The sequence below is a fragment of the Carassius gibelio genome, chromosome A1 (genome assembly GCF_023724105.1).
Source record: "Carassius gibelio isolate Cgi1373 ecotype wild population from Czech Republic chromosome A1, carGib1.2-hapl.c, whole genome shotgun sequence".
Classification (NCBI taxonomy): Eukaryota; Metazoa; Chordata; class Actinopteri; order Cypriniformes; family Cyprinidae; genus Carassius; species Carassius gibelio.
The window spans coordinates 33,998,931-34,016,794 of NC_068371.1; the positions used below are offsets into that span (position 1 = coordinate 33,998,931).

The 17,864-nt window shown below is 39.0% G+C and overlaps 3 protein-coding genes across 12 annotated transcripts in view; 2 read left to right on the forward strand and 1 right to left on the reverse strand.

The window, feature by feature from the left end:
• pin1 (peptidylprolyl cis/trans isomerase, NIMA-interacting 1) overlaps positions 1-4,245 on the forward strand; it is a 6,030-nt gene extending 1,785 nt beyond the window's left edge. Inside the window, exon 4 of the mRNA XM_052532266.1 lies at positions 3,337-4,245. Within this exon, the coding sequence (XP_052388226.1) occupies positions 3,337-3,446 (110 nt within the window). The 3' untranslated portion in view covers positions 3,447-4,245. The remainder of the gene's footprint in view (positions 1-3,336) is intronic.
• Positions 4,246-4,394: 149 nt separating this feature from the next.
• Positions 4,395-17,864, forward strand: part of LOC127935606 (microfibril-associated glycoprotein 4-like) — a 53,595-nt gene continuing 40,125 nt past the window's right edge. The window contains exons 1-3 of one of the 2 annotated variants that reach the window (XM_052533752.1): positions 4,395-4,633; positions 4,725-4,892; positions 4,971-5,403. In XM_052533752.1, the coding sequence (XP_052389712.1) occupies positions 4,558-4,633; positions 4,725-4,892; positions 4,971-5,224 (498 nt within the window). In that variant the 5' untranslated portion in view covers positions 4,395-4,557 and the 3' untranslated portion in view covers positions 5,225-5,403. Of the gene's footprint in view, positions 4,893-4,970; positions 5,404-17,864 lie in introns of those variants that run through there. The other variant, XM_052533690.1, reaches the window with a different exon arrangement.
• LOC127933167 (microfibril-associated glycoprotein 4-like) overlaps positions 6,823-17,864 on the reverse strand; it is a 104,264-nt gene continuing 93,222 nt past the window's right edge. Inside the window, exons 2-4 of one of the 9 annotated variants that reach the window (XM_052530310.1) lie at positions 7,865-7,961; positions 7,618-7,785; positions 6,870-7,179 (exon numbers count right to left, since the gene is read on the reverse strand). In XM_052530310.1, coding sequence (XP_052386270.1) covers positions 6,923-7,179; positions 7,618-7,785; positions 7,865-7,961 — 522 coding nt within the window. In that variant the 3' untranslated portion in view covers positions 6,870-6,922. Of the gene's footprint in view, positions 7,180-7,617; positions 7,786-7,864; positions 7,962-17,864 lie in introns of all 9 variants that reach the window. The other 8 variants (XM_052530222.1, XM_052530056.1, XM_052530618.1 and 5 more) reach the window with 8 other exon arrangements.

Consider the following 17,864-nt stretch of genomic DNA (forward strand, 5'->3'; position numbering starts at 1 on the left):
CTTAACCCTTTAGTTTTAGACCCTGCTTGCAAGAGTAGGAATTAGGACAGATGTATTGCAATTTCCCTGCAGTAGAGTAAGGTAAAAACAATACCTGGAATTTTCTTTTTCATTTATATCACAGTACAGTTGTTTTATAATATATGGTTATTACCTGTCATAGGAATAATAATATAGTAGTATTATAATAATTATTATTGTTTTATTCTAATTTGTTTGGCTTCCACTCACCAGTGAGACTGAGACTCTATCATAACTAAAAAGAGGCTTGAGTCCCCTTTAAAAGTACATTCACCAGCTTTTGTCAAGTCACCTTTAGTTATATAGCGCTTTAAACAAAAAATCATTGCGTCAAAGCAACTGAACAACATTCATTAGGAAAACAGTGTCAATAATGCAAAATGATAGTTAAAGGCAGTTCACCATGTTTCCTGATGATATCTCCCAAGAGCAACATATAAAGCGTGAAGAGTAGCGGCCCTAGTACTGAGCCTTGAGGTACTTCATACTGCACTTGTGATCGATATGATACATCTTCATTCACTGCTACGAACTGATGGCGGTCATATAAGTATGATTTAAACCATGCTAATGCACTTCCATTGATGCCAATAAAGTGTTCAAGTCTATGCAAAAGAATGCTGTGGTCAATTGTGTCAAACGCAGCACTAAGATCCAATAAAACTAATAGAGAGATACACCCACGATCAGATGATAAGAGCAGATCATTTGTAACTCTAAGGAGAGCAGTCTCAGTACTATGATACGGTCTAAATCCTGACTGGAAATCCTCACATATACCATTTTTAAGTTATTCAATCTAGCAGTTTTTAATGCTTTTCTGTAGGATAGGTTACTTTCCTGCCAAGCAATACGAAATACCTCTAGTTTTGTTTTCCTCCAGCTGCGCTCCATTTTTCGGGCTGCTCTCTTTAGGGTGCGAGTATGCTCATTATACCATGGTGTCTAACTGTTTTCCTTAACCTTCCTTAAGCGTAAAGGAGCAACTGTATTTAAAGTGCTAGAAAAGAGAGAGTCCATAGTTTATGTTACATCATCAAGTTGTTCTGAGGTTTTGGATATGCTAAGGAATCCGGATACATCAGGAAGATAACTTAAAAAGCAGTCTTTTGTGGTAGAAGTGATGGTTCTTCCATCATATTGGCTATATGAAGTTTGCACAGAACTAAATAATGATCTGAGATTTCATCACTTGGCTGAATAATTTCAACACTATCAACATCAATTCCATGTGACAGTATTAAATCTAGAGTATGATTTCGACAATGAGTAGGTCCTGAAACATGTTGTCTAACACCAATAGAGTTCAGAATGTCTATAAATGCTGATCCCAATGCATCTTTTTCATTATCGACATGGATATTAAAATCACCAACTATTAAAACTTTATCTGCAGCCAGAACTAACTCGGATGTAAAATCACCAAACTCTAATAAAGTCTGTATGGTGCCCAACCACACCACAGTCTCACGAATCTCACATAATCAATCACTGATAGAAGACAATGTTAGCATACGACAATTTTAATTGTTGGAGGAAACTGGTTAATATTAACTTTTTTTGTGGTATTTCAATCTTCTGGGTTTAAAATCTATATTCTGTTGATGTCAGGATTTGTGACGTGGCAGACTACAGTCTAGGACTACAGTACATTGATGACACGTCTGCGTCTGTTGAATTATTCATGAGACTGCGTGTTCTTACCCTATCAGAAGACACTTCTCTTAATTATTCACAACAGTGTGTGCTGATTTGCTATGACCGACACTTCAGACTGAGACGACATCGCACACATTAACTGAGAGAAACGTTCATGTTTGTTTTTGCTTCATAATAAGAGTTCTGCACAAACAGAATAATAGAATAAGCACAGAAACAAGCCTATAGTTTTCAGAGGTGCAGCAGTGGCGTGTGCATATTCATTGCAAATGGCTTTGCATTTATTTGTGTTTTTAACTCTATGGGAGTGAAATGAAACGGTCTGAAACTGAAGCTGTGTGTGCTGTCTGTCCTCTGATCCGCTGTGAACCACGCCCACGTCTTCAGCATTTTTTCAAACTGAGCTGAGAACTAACTGAAGTGCTGAAACGGGATGGGGGGGTTATGAACGGATTAAGGTGGTGCTGCTGATGCTGCAGCATTAGGCCCTTTCCTGAAATACACCCAGATGAAAACAGACCAGAATTTCCCGGAAGCTGAACAGTTGTCCTTTGCTATATTAACCACAGAAATAATTGTTAGAATAAAATTTGGAGTTCATCTTTCGGACGCCTATTGCTTGCGCTACTTATTATACAGTTATTATTATTCTATATTCTCTGCACTGTGACATTACTGACATAACTAGGGATGTTGATTTAGGTTATTTCTCCTAACCCACAACCGATGCTCCTTACCCGATTATTAACCATTAACCCTCAAGATTATTTTAAATTAGAATAGAAGTAAATTAGAAAGGATTAGTGTCTGTGACGCGTTTAAAATTAAAACGGAGTCAAGTGACTGCACACACAGTTAAGCATTGCTACCTTGACGTTTATTATCATAATAAAATACAGCCAGTCTAACATATGGAGAAACACACACACTGCTCAGTTTAAATGTGTAGTAAAATCTGTGCTGTACCACTGTGATGTTATGTAAAACATTTAGTTTTACATGCGTATTGGAACATGAGTGAAGTAAATAATTATTTGGCATTCAAATACATCGCGAATACGGAAACTTTTGATTTTGTGTCGAATGAGAGACCCAGCGTTGGTTTCTGTTTCGTTTTAGCCTATATTAATTAGTCTTGGCTTGTCATTTATATTGATATAGCTCCTTACATTTTTAATTCTTGTTCTTTTCTAAATACTGTTAATTGAAAGTATTTGTTGTGTAGTGAGGGGAACTAAAAAAGCCTTGCTATGTTTAAGGTGTTGATTACAGCCTAGTGTTCATAAACATAGCGTGTCCTCATGAGGTCTATTTCTGAATGAAATAATAAATCTCATAAAAATATCTCTAAAACACTTGTTTTTATATCCGCGTAGCATATTTCAACCAGGCAGCAAACCTTTATCTCAAAATTAGCTGATAGAGTTTGCTGCATTCATGGGCACTCAGAGACCGGTGACTGTCAAACTAAATTAAAATGAGAAATGCTGCCTTGTAAAGTAGATGAGATAAGTTTTATACAGTTATTCAAATTTATATAAGATTTTCATTTCTGTTTACAGGTTTTTTTGTTTCAAGTTGAAATACACATATATTAAGTGCACTATATTGGCCTTGCTTATGTATACTGTGTGTGTGTGTGTGTGCGTGTGTCAGGTCAAATGCAGAAGCCGTTTGAAGACGTCTCGTTCGCGCTGAAGGTCGGAGACATGAGCGGCCCGGTGTTCACCGAGTCAGGAGTTCACATCATCCTGAGAACCGGATGACCTCTCCTGCACGCCTCCATCCGCTCATCCTGCAGATAACTCACACATTACACACACTTTCCCAGGACTCCCTATCTTAATCTGTTTCCCTCGGCTTGTCAGAGCTGCACGTTTAGTCCTTCCTGTATTTCAGTCATCGTACATGTTACAGATCCCTTATGACTGGCTGTGAATCCTGCATCTCTACCCAGCATTCCTTCATCCAGCTAAACACTCGCATGATCTGCTGTCCGGACAGTAGACGATCGTATGACACCTCTCCAAAAAATGACCAATAAAATTGACCATGTCACTGAATAAAATGCTCCTGTTTTATCTCAAAGCATGAAATTGTGTTTAGTGTTAGCTGAGTAAATCACTTTTTCTGGTAACATGCAAAACCTCTGTTAGACTCTCTTCTGTGCTGTTCTTTTGAGTCAAGTGCAGCTGGGAATGTGTTGCAATTGTCCCGAAACGAGACCAATGTCTGGGTGCATAATGTAATAAAACAACTATTAGGAAGTCCGTTGTTTATCAAACCCTAGATGGATATTTCTGATCATTGGTACGATGGGCTTCGTCTAGTCTCGCCGCTCCATTGTGAATGAGGATGAATCACTGAAAGCATGTAGTGTGTTAGGGTTGTTTTGGCAGATCTTCTGACCGAGTACACAGTGGCTTGAGCAATCCAATGTTTTAAAGTCTTTGCACAATCCAGTTTGCTCCTGTACAACGACAACAGACGTGAAGTCACCAAATCAGTGATTTGGAAAGTTTGAATGGAGTGTGTGTGTAAAATAAAGCATTCTGATCAGCTGAAGATCTGCTGGTATATTCATCATTCTGTGTGAATGAATGTGATTTGATTTGTTAGTTTGAGAGTGAATGCACATCTTTACATTCAGACTCCTTCAGCGTGAGGAGTGACCTCTGTGGGTCGATTCACTCTGTTCTTCTATTAGCTGTAGTATATACAAATTAACTAATACAATGAAATGGTCTTGAACTTATTTAGCTCTTTTAGGAAACATATTTCTGCTGAAAAGAGTTTGAGAAGATGGAGGTAAGCTCATCTGTTTCCTACAGTTTGTCACATTCGTACAGATTGTTTGCGCTTTTCAGTGTGATGTGAATGGACGGCAGTGTGAATTTCTATCGGCCGTGGAATCAGTACAAGAGAGGATTTGGGAATGAGGAATACTGGCTGGGTAAGATCTCACTGTGTGTGTGTGTGTGTATGTTCATGTCCAGTGTTTGGTCTAATGTGTTCTTCATGTGTGTGTGTGTGTGTATGATCAGGGCTGGAGAACATGTACCAGCTGACACGTAAGAACAAGTACATGCTGAGAGTGGATCTGGAGGACTTTGAAGGAAGGAAAGGTTTCGCTCTGTACTCGTCCTTCTCTGTGGGTTGTGAATTTGCTGGATATCAGCTGCATGTTTCAGGATTCACTGATGGAGGAGCAGGTAGGACACTTTCATTTATACTCATAAAAACAATTTCCATTGAGTTACTGTCCTCAGTGAAGCTCTTCTTCTCTGCAGGCGACTCTTTATCTGGTCATAACGGACAGAAGTTCTCCACCTTTGACAATGACCAAGATTCCTATGAAAAGAACTGTGCCAAGCAGTATCTCGGGGGATTTTGGTACAAAGAATGTCACACTACAAACCCCAATGGAGTGTATTTATGGGGAGAAGATCCCACCTATCATGCCATTGGTGTTGTTTGGTCAACGTGGAAGAATTACGCAGTCAGTATGAAATCCATCAGCATGAAGATAAAACGTGTGTCATAGAAACATTAGAGCGCTTAAATTTACATTTTTATAACTTTTTTTCTGTGTGAAAGGATCATGTTGAAATCTGTTTTTTAAATGTATGGATGTTTGTGCATTAAAATATTTTGTGAAGTTACTGTTTACATGATTATTTATTCCTTAAATATTCAATAAACTCCTTTAGTGAATCCAGACTATTTGAACTATTGTCCTCACACTGTCTAAATCAAAAAATGTGAATACTGCTAGGTTCCTGACTGTGTGCTGTTATTTGTGTGTCGAGTCCCCTCTGAATACTTAGGGGGAAAAAAATATATATATATATATGTACCTTATTTTTTTGTTTGTGAAAGAATATATGTACTGCAAAATTCACTGTTTTAAATGTCAAGTGTTATGGTTGTTATAAGAGACATACATGTTGGACATACAGTCAAGCTTAAAGTAGTTTAAGTCTTTGGCTCTTTTAACTGTGATTATTTTGGCTCACATTAAAAAAAAAAAATTATCTAAACAAATCAGAATATGGTGACATGCCAATCAGCGAATCAACTCAAAACACCTGCAAAGGTTTCCTGAGTCTTCAGGATGGTCTCTCAGTTTGGTTCACTTGGCTACACAATCATGATGAAGACTGCTGATCTGACAGTTGTACAGAAGACAATCATTGACACCCTTCACAAGGTATGAGTGACGAGAGAGGACCAGGCCTGGGCTTTATTTTGTGGATTATTTGGTCAGTTGGTCAAGTCTTTTTTAAATGTCCAAAGGTTCCCTCCTCCTTACTGTGATTGTGAAGTTTTTATATTGTTACAGAGGGTAAGCCACAAACATTCATTGCCAAAGAAGCTGGCTGTTCACAGAGTGCTGTATCGAAGCATGTTAAAGTTGAGTGGAAAGAAAAAGTGTCGAAGAAAAAGATGCACAACCAACCGAGAGAACCACAGCCTTATGAGGATTGTCAAGCAAAATGAATTCAAGAATTTGAGTGAACTTCACAAGGAATGGACTGAGGCTGGGGACAAAGCATCAAGAGCACCACACACACCAAATATCAACTTTTAAATCTCTGTTAATTCTGAATGAGAGCTTATCTAGATGTCTGACAGAAATAAAGTCAATCTAATGAGTGAAGCTGATGAAGCTGTTTGTGGAGATGTTTGATCCTCCTCTGCTGAGATCTTCAGAGATTTAATGTCTTTGATTTGCAGTTGATTTTACCACAATGCTCGATTGTCAGTTATTTCATTATTTCATAAAGATTATTTTATTTTCTTGATTTTAGGACAAACACAGTGTCTGGAAATTACATTGAAATAACATGACTCTAAATCTAACGCATCCTGAGAGTGTTGATTTGGTCCAGAAACAGTATAAATTATGCCTAAACGAACCTTAAATGATGTTGAAAATATGTCCAATGACCACTTTTTATCTAGTTTTTAACCTTGTAAGGAGGTTCTCTGAACGTCTAAATCAGACGTACAGAAGACGAAATTAACGAGTCAAGAAGCATACATTGCTTTATGGAAATTGTTTATTCTAACCTATGAGTCATGAACAACTTACACCACCCTACACACTGGTTATAGAAAAAACACTACAAACGTACACTTTTACTACATGATTTATAAAGTAAAACAGGTAATACAAGAGGAAACCCTTAAACTTTAATTTGATTGTTTTGTTGTGTATATCTGGCAAACATTGAAATTTCTATGGCACACGTTTGATCTTCATGCTGATGGATTTCATACCAACACCGTTACCCTTCCAGGTTGACCATACATTTCCAATGATGGTTTGGGTGTCATATAATCCCCATATATACACACCATTGGGGTTTGCCTGCATACAGTCTTTGTACCAAAATCCCCCAAGATGAAGTTTGGCACAGTTGTTGTTATTGTTTGAGTCTTGGTCTTTGTCTACTGTGGTGAACTTCTGTCCATCATGGTCCGATAAAGAGTCACCTGCCGAGAGGAAGAGCATCATTAAGAACAATAAATAAATGGAAATGTAATTTCATGTGTATAAGCAATGTTTGATAAGTTACTTTAAAAAGTAATTAATTACTCGCTACTGACAATTTTTAACAGTGCAACTAGCTTACTGTACTAATTACATTTTTGTACATTAAAAAGTATTGCATTACTTTGTAAATCCCATGTTAACCAAGACTAGTTGAACAATACAAGAAAATCTAGCTTTTAATTCTTTGAAACAAATAATATAAAATTGCAACAACTATCCTTGAAGTAACCAAGGGGTTTACATTAAACATACATTTTAATATTAGATATTAAATTAGACATTGCATAAAAATAAGAGTAATATTTTCCTTTTTCAACAGAATTATTTACTTAGTAAATCATTACTCTCAACATTGAGTATAGATTAAAGGGTCCTACCTGCTCCTCCGTTACTAAATCCTGAAACATGTAGTTTGTACCCATCAGATTCAGGCCCCACAGAGAAGGACGAGTACAGAGCGAAAGCTTTATTTCCTTCAAAGTCCTCCAGATCCACTCTCAGCTTGTATGTCCTGTTGCTTGTCAGCTGGTACATGTTCTCCAGCCCTGATCACACACACACACACACAGGAAGAACACGTTCAACCAAACACTGGACATGAACACACACACAGTGAGATCTTACCCAGCCAGTATTCTCCCTCCACATTCCCAAATCCTCTCTTGTACTGATCCCACGGCCGATAGAAATTCACAGTGCCATCCATTCTCCTCTGAAACACCTGTGATGGGTTTATATAGAATATATGATTCATAATGAATGTGCTGAAGTGTGTTTGATGATCTAGAGTCACATTCATACCGTCCATGCTCTGTTGTCTTCAGCTTTCCCACCGGAGATCATCTCACAGTAAACCGAGACGGGAATGTATCCTGCTGGATAGATGGAGTAAATCCTACTGACCGTTTCCTCTGAGTTATAGATATCAGAGCAGTCTTTTTCATCATGACTGCATTCATTCATCAGTACAACTGGAAGATAAATTGCCAAAAAAACAAACATCTACAAGGGATACAGAGAAAGCGATGAACAGCACACTGAAATTTAGCTGAAGTTGTAGTTATTGATGAAGACATGTAGTTATTGATGAACTTACTAACATCTTCTCAATCTCTTTTCAGGAGATCACAGCATAGATCTTTTTTATCTAGACGAAAATAACAGAAAAATCTTTATATATTCATATTTTGACATTGTATTTTTTGAGAGTTGTATAAATGTCTGAATGTTCTGTAAGATAAATGAAGAATGAAACAGTAACTCACCATTTGTTGTAATATTTGTGTTTTTCAGTTTGATATAAACATTCTTTATATCTCTCAGATACTCAGACTCCTCCTCTGTGTTAACATAGAAATTTACATTACAAAGACCCATATTATGGATGCAAATAAAATGCAAGTTAAACATGCAGTCACAAACTGTGCTGGCAGTGCCTTGGCCCTGATTGCTCCTTGAAAGCAGTAGATAGAACCATCTGGTTAAATGTTATAAAAAAATAAAACAAATAATAATAATAAACTGGTACATCAATAGAAAAGCACCTGCCCATAGGAAAAATATATTGCTTTTCCCTAAGCTCACGGGGCTTAGTTCTCATACTATCTCACATTTAAGTATCAACAGTGCTTCATAATCATTTAACTTGTCGGGAAGTCAACCGAGATGGCTTGACCGCCGAGGAGCCTGCACCGGAACATCTGGGAGGAAGGGAACTCATGGCATGGGACCTCCACCAAACCTAATGGGGACATGGTCCTACCCTTCAGAGATTCACTGTCATCAGAGCCGGGGGTGAAGTGGGCGTCACTATCACCAGGGGGACGTCAGGGTCACTCAGATGGGCAACAGTGGCACTTCGCACACCTCTCTGCTCTCAGATGTTGCACCATCATCACAATGACCTGTGACACAACACCAGATTTCTTTTTATATTTTTAGCATCGCCAACCTCAATGGCTAGCCTGTATTGAGCAATCACTTTGTCCTTGGCCAGTGCTGAAAAACCTGGTGCTGGGTCAGTTCTAACTATAGCAAAGGAGCCATCAAGCAGACGGATGCCAATTCACAAGTGTATAATACCATCCCGCAACGTTTCTTTCTGCTCGTCATCAATTAACAAAACAGCTGTAAAGGATCTCAGACTCACGAATGACTAAGATGAGCTGGCGCTCACGTTTAAGCATGTCAGCTGCAAAAGTTGACCTGTCCCATCTCAGGTGGATTACAGCTGGACTGCTCCACTGCGAAAACAGGGGACTTAGCCAGTGCAGCACATTGGTGACATCCTTGACTGGTAAGCTGGATGACTGAATCCATGTCCAGTGCGTAGAAGTACCGGCCAATGGCAAGTCTCAACTGGTGAGCCGAGGGGTGGTCTAACCCTAATGTGCAATGACATAAGCAACTCCTGCAGTACTGACCTTGGAACAACAATGCATTCGGTAGTGTTTGACAGTGGTGTGTCACGCCGCACAGCTAACAGCCCATCACTTGCTAAGGTAACAGTAAAATACTGTTTCACACCTTTGACAATGGTAACTCTCTTGTCACAGAACAAGTACTGGATAACGCTCATCTGGATCACAAAACCGCAGCGGTCAACTCACCACCGGTGGCCATGTTGTTGAAGGGGGCAATGATTGATGCACACCCCTTGAGGACACAAGCTAGGACTTTTTACAAACCAATAAAGGACCGTAGGCCATTAACAGTTGCAGGAGGGGTGCACGAGGCCAGTGTTGAAATGGCTTGCGAGCTGGTATGAATAGTACCGATTCCAGACCCACCCCAAAATGTTTGTCTGGACTGGGGCAACGGACGTCTTACTGGGAGATCAGACAAGTCAACTCACCTTTATTAATTAGGAAAACAGTTCAGTTTAAATAGTGTCTGTGCATTTATTTGCAATCAAGTCAGCGATATTGCTGTAAATGAAGTGACCCCAACTAAGCAAGCCAGAGGCGACAGAATGGAGCCGAAACTCCATCGGTGACAGAATGGAGAAAAAAACCTTGGGAGAAACCAGGCTCAGTTGGGGGTCAGTTCTCCTCTGACCAGACGAAACCAGTAGTTCAATTCCAGACTGCAGCAAAGTCAGATTGTGCAGAAGAATCATCTGTTTCCTGTGGTCTTGTCCTGGTGCTCCTCTGAGACAAGGTCTTTACAGGGGATCTGTATCTGGGCTCTAGTTGTCCTGGTCTACGCTGTCTTTCAGTGATGTAGAGGTCCTTTCTAAGTGTTGATCCACCATCTGGTCTGGATACGTACTGGATCCGGGTGACTGCAGTGACCCTCTGATCTGGATACAGACTGGATCTGGTGGCTACGGTGACCTCGGAACAAGAGAGAAACAGACTAATATTAGCGTAGATGCCATTCTTCTAATGATGTAGCAAGTACATTGAGTCAAGAGGCATTCATTTTTCATTTGCATAGTTAACACTGGGGAAAACTGGGCATTGAAATGCTTGTGACGAGGCTCAGACATACAGTGACAATAACAAGACATACTCACACATGGAGAGAACTGAGATTTTTGAGTCTTCAGTGACCATAGACAGAACAGACACGGACAGAGCATTATATACAAATAAGTGGCATTAACAGATACAATAAAGATAGACAGTGTTACGAGTTATAAGAATTCACAAGTAGTCCTGAGGTATGAATATGATTATTGGGGTAGAGCGGTGTCTAAAATCTCATTGTAGAATGTCGCAGTGCTACATGAAGGAATCTTAAAGTGTCAGTGCAGATGCAATAAATAAACTTAAGAGCAGCACACATTCTGATTTTGTATTCCTGAGTAGAGCAATGTCTAAAATGTCATTGTAGAGTGGCTACACAGCGACGTACCCAATAATTCTACTGAGCTAGCCGGACGCTACACGCTCCGGGCAGATAGAACGGCAGATGACTCCGGCAAGACAAGAGGTGGTGGATTGTGCATTTATGTCAACAAAGCTTGGTGTACGAACACTGTCATTGTTGGGAGACACTGCTCAGCTAACCTAGAGTTTCTCATTGTTAAATGTAGACCTTTTTATCTGCCACGGGAGTTCACTTCAACCATAATAACCGCAGTCTATATTCCACCGGATGCTAATGCCAAGCTTGCTCTGAACGAATTTCATGCAGCCATTAGTAAACAACAGACTGCTGTAGAGTTTGTACAATGCTTTAGATTTGTCCATGTGAGGCGGGATGTAAATAACTGTAAGAATGATTGAATTAAACTCTCGCGGGAGGTAGAAGGGACGCATTTTAATGGAGAGCAGTTCGATCTCAGGGGAGCAGTGTGTAGATAAAACTGTAACATCAGTGCCCCAGCGAGTGTTAATTACAAAGCACACACCTACACTTCTGCTCTCACCGGAGTTCAGAGATAAAATGTCGAATCCAGGTGGTGTAATGGCTGTATAGGGTACTTCTGAGTGCACATCTTGTGTTATGCGACGTGTTAAGTTTACCTAATTAATGCAGCCTAAAATCCTTTAACGGATTTGGATATTAAAAGCATATTAGTATGTCATGTGTAAGCCAGGTTAAAGAGATGGGTCTTTAATCTAGATTTAAACTGCAAGAGTGTGTCTGCCTCCCGAACAATGTTAGGTAGGTTATTCCAGAGTTTAGGCTACAGATAGGAAAAGGATCTGCCGCCCGCAGTTTATTTTGATATTCTAGGTATTATCAAATTGCCTGAGTTTTGAGAACGTAGCGGACGTAGAGGAGTATAATGTAAAAGGAGCTCATTCAAATACTGAGGTGCTAAACCATTCAGGGCTTTATAAGTAATAAACAATATTTTAAAATCTATACGATGTTTGATAGGGAGCCAGTGCAGTGTGGACAGGACCGGGCTAATATGGTCATAGTTCCTGGTTCTAGTAAGAACTCTTGCTGCTGCATTTTGGACTAGCTGTAGTTTGTTTACCAAGCGTGCAGAACAACCACCCAATAAAGCATTACAATAATCTAACCTTGAAGTCATAAATGCATGGATTAACATTTCTGCATTTGACATTGAGAGCATAGGGCGTAATTTAAATATATTTTTGAGATGGAAAAATGCAGTTTTACAAATGCTAGAAACGTGGCTTTCTAAGGAAAGATTGCGATCAAATAGCACACCTAGGTTCCTAACTGATGACGAAGAATTGACAGAGCAACCATCAAGTCTTAGACAGTGTTCAGGGTTATTACAAGTAGAGTTTTTAGGTCCTATAATTAACACCTCTGTTTTTTCTGAATTTAGCAGTAAGAAATTACTCGTCATGCAGTTTTTTATATCGACTATGCATTCCATTAGTTTTTCAAATTGGTGTGTTTCACCGGGATGCGAGGAAATATAGAGCTGAGTATCATCAGCATAACAGTGAAAGCTAACACCATGTTTCCTGATGATATCTCCCAAGGGTAACATATAAAGCATATTTTCTCTAAGAAGGAATATAATTGTGAGGATATCACCTTTTCTAGTATCTTGGACAGAAAAGGGAGATTCGAGATTGGTCTATAATTAACTAGTTCTTTTGGGTCAAGTTGTGGTTTTTTGATGAGAGGCTTAATAGCCAGTTTGAAGGTTTTGGGGACATAACCTAATGACAATTAGGATTAAGTGATTAACTCTTTTATCTTTTTGTGCATTGACTACTGCAATGGTCTTCTAGCTGGGGTATCTAAATCATCACTGGATAAATTGCAATATCTTCAAAATTCAGCTGCTAGAGTACTATCTGGGGTCATGGCCAGGGACCATATAACTCCGGTCTTGGAGTCCCTGCACTGGCTACCTGTTAGGTACCGTATTGATTTTAAAATCCCTATTGCTGGCCTATAAATCTCTGCACAATCTGGCTCCTGAGTATTTGACTGACTTATTAATGCTCTACACACCACGTCGCAATCTGCGCTCCTCTCAGAGTGGTCTTTTGGTTGTTCTGAAGACACGGCTTCATACGTGGGGTGACCGAGCATTCTCTGTCTATGCTCCTAAGCTCTGGAATTGCTTTTACATGAACTTGTTTTTAATGCGTTTATTTTCTTGTACTTATATTGTGTTTATTCATTTGCTGTAATGCTTGTCTGTAAAGTGCTTTGAGAAAGCTACTTTTAAAGGCGCTATACAAAATAAATATATTATTATTATTATTATTACAATGAGGAATTAATAATAGTCAGAAGAGGATCTATGACTTCTGGAAGCACCTCTTTTAGGAGCTTAGATGGTATAGGGTCTAACATACATGTAGTTGGTTTAGATGATTTAACAAGTTTATACAATTCTTCCTCTCCTATAGTAGAGAATGAGTGGAACTGTTCCTCAGGGGGTCTATAGTGCACTGTCTGATGTGATACTGTAGCTGACGGCTGAATGGTTGCAATTTTATCTCTAATAGTATCGATTTTAGAAGTAAAGTAGTTCATAAAGTCATTACTGTTGTGGTGTTGGGAAATGTCAACACTTGTTGAGGCTTTATTTTTCGTTAATTTAGCCACTGTATTGAATAAATACCTGGGGTTATGTTTGTTTTCTTCTAAAAGAGAAAAGTAATCAGATCTAGCAGTTTTTAATGCTTTTCTATAGGATATACTACTTTCCCGCCAAGCAATACGAAATACCTCTAGTTTTGTTTTCCTCCTGCTGCGCTCCATTTTTCGGGCTGCTCTCTTTAGGGTGCGAGTATGCTCATTATACCATGGTGTCAAACTGTTTTCCTTAACCTTTCTTAAGCGTAAAGGAGCAACTGTATTTAAAGTGCTAGAAAAGAGAGAGTCCATAGTTTCTGTTACATCATCAACTTGTTCTGAGGTTTTGGATATGCTAAGGAATTTGGATAAATCAGGAAGATAACTTAAAAAGCAGTCTTTTGTGGTAGAAGTGATGGTTCTTCCATACTTGTAACAAGAAGTAGAATTTACAATTTTGGCTATATGAAGTTTACACAGAACTAAATAATGATCTGAGATATCATCACTTGGCTGAATAATTTCAACACTATCAACATCAATTCCATGTGACAGTATTAAATCTAGAGTATGATTTCGACAATGAGTAGGTCCTGAAACGTGTTGTCTAACACCAATAGAGTTCAGAATGTCTATAAATGCTGATCCCAATTCAATGCAAAGGACTGATTCTCTTATGTTTTTTATATGTCTCTTACTAGTTTTCAGACATCTTCCATTTTATTTGAGTTTTTTTTTTTTTTTGATTTTACATTTGTCCTAATATTGTATATATTGAAAATATCCTTTTAAATAGCATTACAATTCATAAATATCATAATACCAATATAAATTTACCTTCAAATACCCAGCTTTGTATACGCATCACATGCAACACTTGTTTTGTCATGCAAACTCCATTTTGCATGCATGTAAATATAGCTCATGACTTCCTTACATACAGTAATAGAGAAGTGCTGTGCAGTTTATGTGCATATAGGGCTCATTATTTGTTCTTGTAAATAGTCATGTACTCAGTGCCTTTATAAGTAACAGTAACCCTGGACATGAATGGCTTTGACTTAATCCTCAACTATTTTGATTATTAATTCATATTTACGGTAGTCATAAGAGATGTTTATGTTCATACTGAGACATTTGACTTTGTTGCACACTTTGTAAAGTTGTTGAGATCACTTTAGAGTACAGCACACGTGAGAGTTCATGAGTCTCTAGCAAAGGAGGAAGATCTGAGAAACATTTGAGGCCATCTTTCCTTTGGGTGAACATTAACCATGCCAAACCCTCTAGCGCAGGGGTCCCTAACCTTACTTCATTTTGGAGCTACTTTTAAAAAATAACTTAAATGAATTTAAATAATAACATATTAGCCGTTAAATGTTTTTTTGTCTTTAATAAAAGGTTGAGTCCGAATGAAAAAATAATAATTTTATCTGCTCCATAAACAGTTCTACATAAGCTAATGTGCATTCTAAAAAACTCAACACTTCTGATAACAAGGTAGGCTATTTTCCATCGACCAGTTGAGACTTACAACAAAAATCTGGTCTGATTTCACATTGGTCTGAACAAAAATATGTCAGACTGAATTTATAAATCCACAGTTTGACAGCAGAGGGCGCTTATGAACAGCAGAACAGAGCTGTTTCCACGGTAACCTCTGTAAACAAAGCTGCTGCTTTGGAAAAGAAGCAAAAAATAATTTATAATATATACATATATATATACATATACATATATATATATATATATATATATATATATATATATATATATATATATATATATATATATATTTATATATATATATATATATATCATGTATTTTTTAATTTAATTTCCCTCAGCAATCTACCTTGTGTTGGAGACACCTGCTCTAGCGCCACCAATGGGTCAAATATGTACTGACATTTATGCTAATATCTCTTGAAGCTAAAATATATCTCTAAATCTCTAGCTCATGACCAGTCTAAGGCATAACATTCATCTCAATCAGCTCCCTGTAGCTCATTAAATTATGTTTTTACTAACAAGATTCGGGAGGAGCGCGTCAGATACTTAGCCTAATCGACACAGGTGAACCATAATCAAGTAATCAATCCCATATTACAAATATCGCTGACTTACCTCTATCTTTTTACAGTTAATCAGCATGCTGGCTCACTTCGTCTGTCACCTTATCACAGACCCAATTTTCCTACCAACGAAGAGAGCTATTCCAGGGATTGATGAGATCTGCTGCTCTTGCCGGACCTGCGATCCTTCCTACCCAGCCAAACACAGCCGTTGAGCACCATTAAGCGTCATCGCGACCGTTGCTCTCCTCGCCAAGCCACACGTCGTGGCAAATAGACCGTGCAAGCCCCGAGCTTGCCTCGCTCGATACAACGATCATGCCGCCCAAGACCGAGCTCTCCTCGAGCGCTGGATTGCAGCAGCAGTAGCAGGCATTCAACCAGCCTGGGCCGCACCCCGGTTCTCACCGCAGCAAGCCTCTCTCACTTCCTACCACAGCTCAGCCTTTCACCGCGGCTTTTCCGGCCGAGACACAGTTTGAGGCCGCTTCCTCTAGCGGCACAGACCGCCTGACATAAACCAATACATTTTCAGGCGAAGACACTAAAAGCAGGTTCGCGGATAAAGTTCCTTAAATGACGTCATGACCCAGTTTCGTCGTCTTCTTCTTCTACTAGTTTTTCATGGCGGTTTTGGCAAACCAGCGTTAAGGGTCCTCCCGGTCGGCAAACACAACCACGCTGCTCCTCCTCTTCAGCCGGTAGGGCTCACCGTTCCAATGCCACAAGCTCCCGTTGAGCATCGGCTCGAGCCCTACCGACCGGGGCACCCACAACCACATAGTTCACTACTGGTAGCGCCTACTCTTCCAACGCCTAAGTCGCTCCCACCGGAGTACGTAGGCCTTCTCGTGAACTAGTGGAATTATGTTTTTATTAACAAGATTCGGGAAGAGCGCGTCAGATACAGGTGGACCATAATCAAGTAATCAATCCCATAGTATAAATATCACTGACTTACCTCTATCCATTGACGGTGTATCAGCATCCCTCCTCCACCCCATCTCCTCACTTTGAGTTCACTTCAGGAATAGACAGGGAAAGGTTCGGGCCATTCCTGAGCTCGGAGCCCTTCCCCGGACAGCACGCCAAATACACATACCATACCTCAGCTAATTATATGTAAGCGTGAACTAGTGAATTAGACTTTCATGTGCACGGTTTTAGAGTATTGGAAAGGAGCCAAACTTAACAACTTCGCTACAGCTATTTACGAGCAACAAAAGAACTGATATGCTTTTTTGCCATTATTATTATTTTTTTCATTGCTGTTTAACATAAATTATCATTTTCATTCACAAAGAAAATTGTATGTATTGTCAAATGGCAACTCAAATTTTTTATTACCAAATATGCTTCGTCAAAATGCGTTTCACAGATCCAAAACACAGAAGTTATTATTAACATTGAGGGCCTCAATGGAAAAAAGCCAAGGGCTTTATTGTGTTTTTATCCTCGACAGTGGATGGAATACTTGTCAAATAAATTTCAATTCAATTCAACACAGAAGAGTTTTGAATGTTGTATATTTGCAAGTTGTTTCTTGAGTATGCATTTGCAAACCATCACTTTGGATTTGAGTGTGTGTACTTTAAGACTTCTCTGGCAGTTCTGGTTTGGTCAGTGTGTCCATTTGAGGATTTTTCTGTGATTTCTCTGTACAGACACTCTCAAGCTCAGTCAGGTCGGGTGGGAACACTAGACTAGGTCAGAGAGCTCCAGGACTAGTCTGTGCAGTAGAAATCATTTCATCACAATCCTATCTCTGAGCTCAGCAGGCAGCTCTTTTGACCTCATGTCTTGGTTTTTTTTCTTCCCAGACAAAGTCTGATCAATTAAATTTGCCACAGATCTACTCCAATCAATGTATAGAATCATCTCAGAGATGAACCAGAGAAATACCGTGCACCGAGCTTAAGTTCATGTGGTGTTGCAAAGTGTCTGAACATTTATGTCAGTGTGATATTTCAGTTTTGTACTTTTTAATCATTTTTTTTATGAAGTGTGGAGTGCATTGTGAGGTTTCATTATGAGGTGTGGAGTGCAGATTTTTAAAGTTGCAGCGTACAATGTGAAAA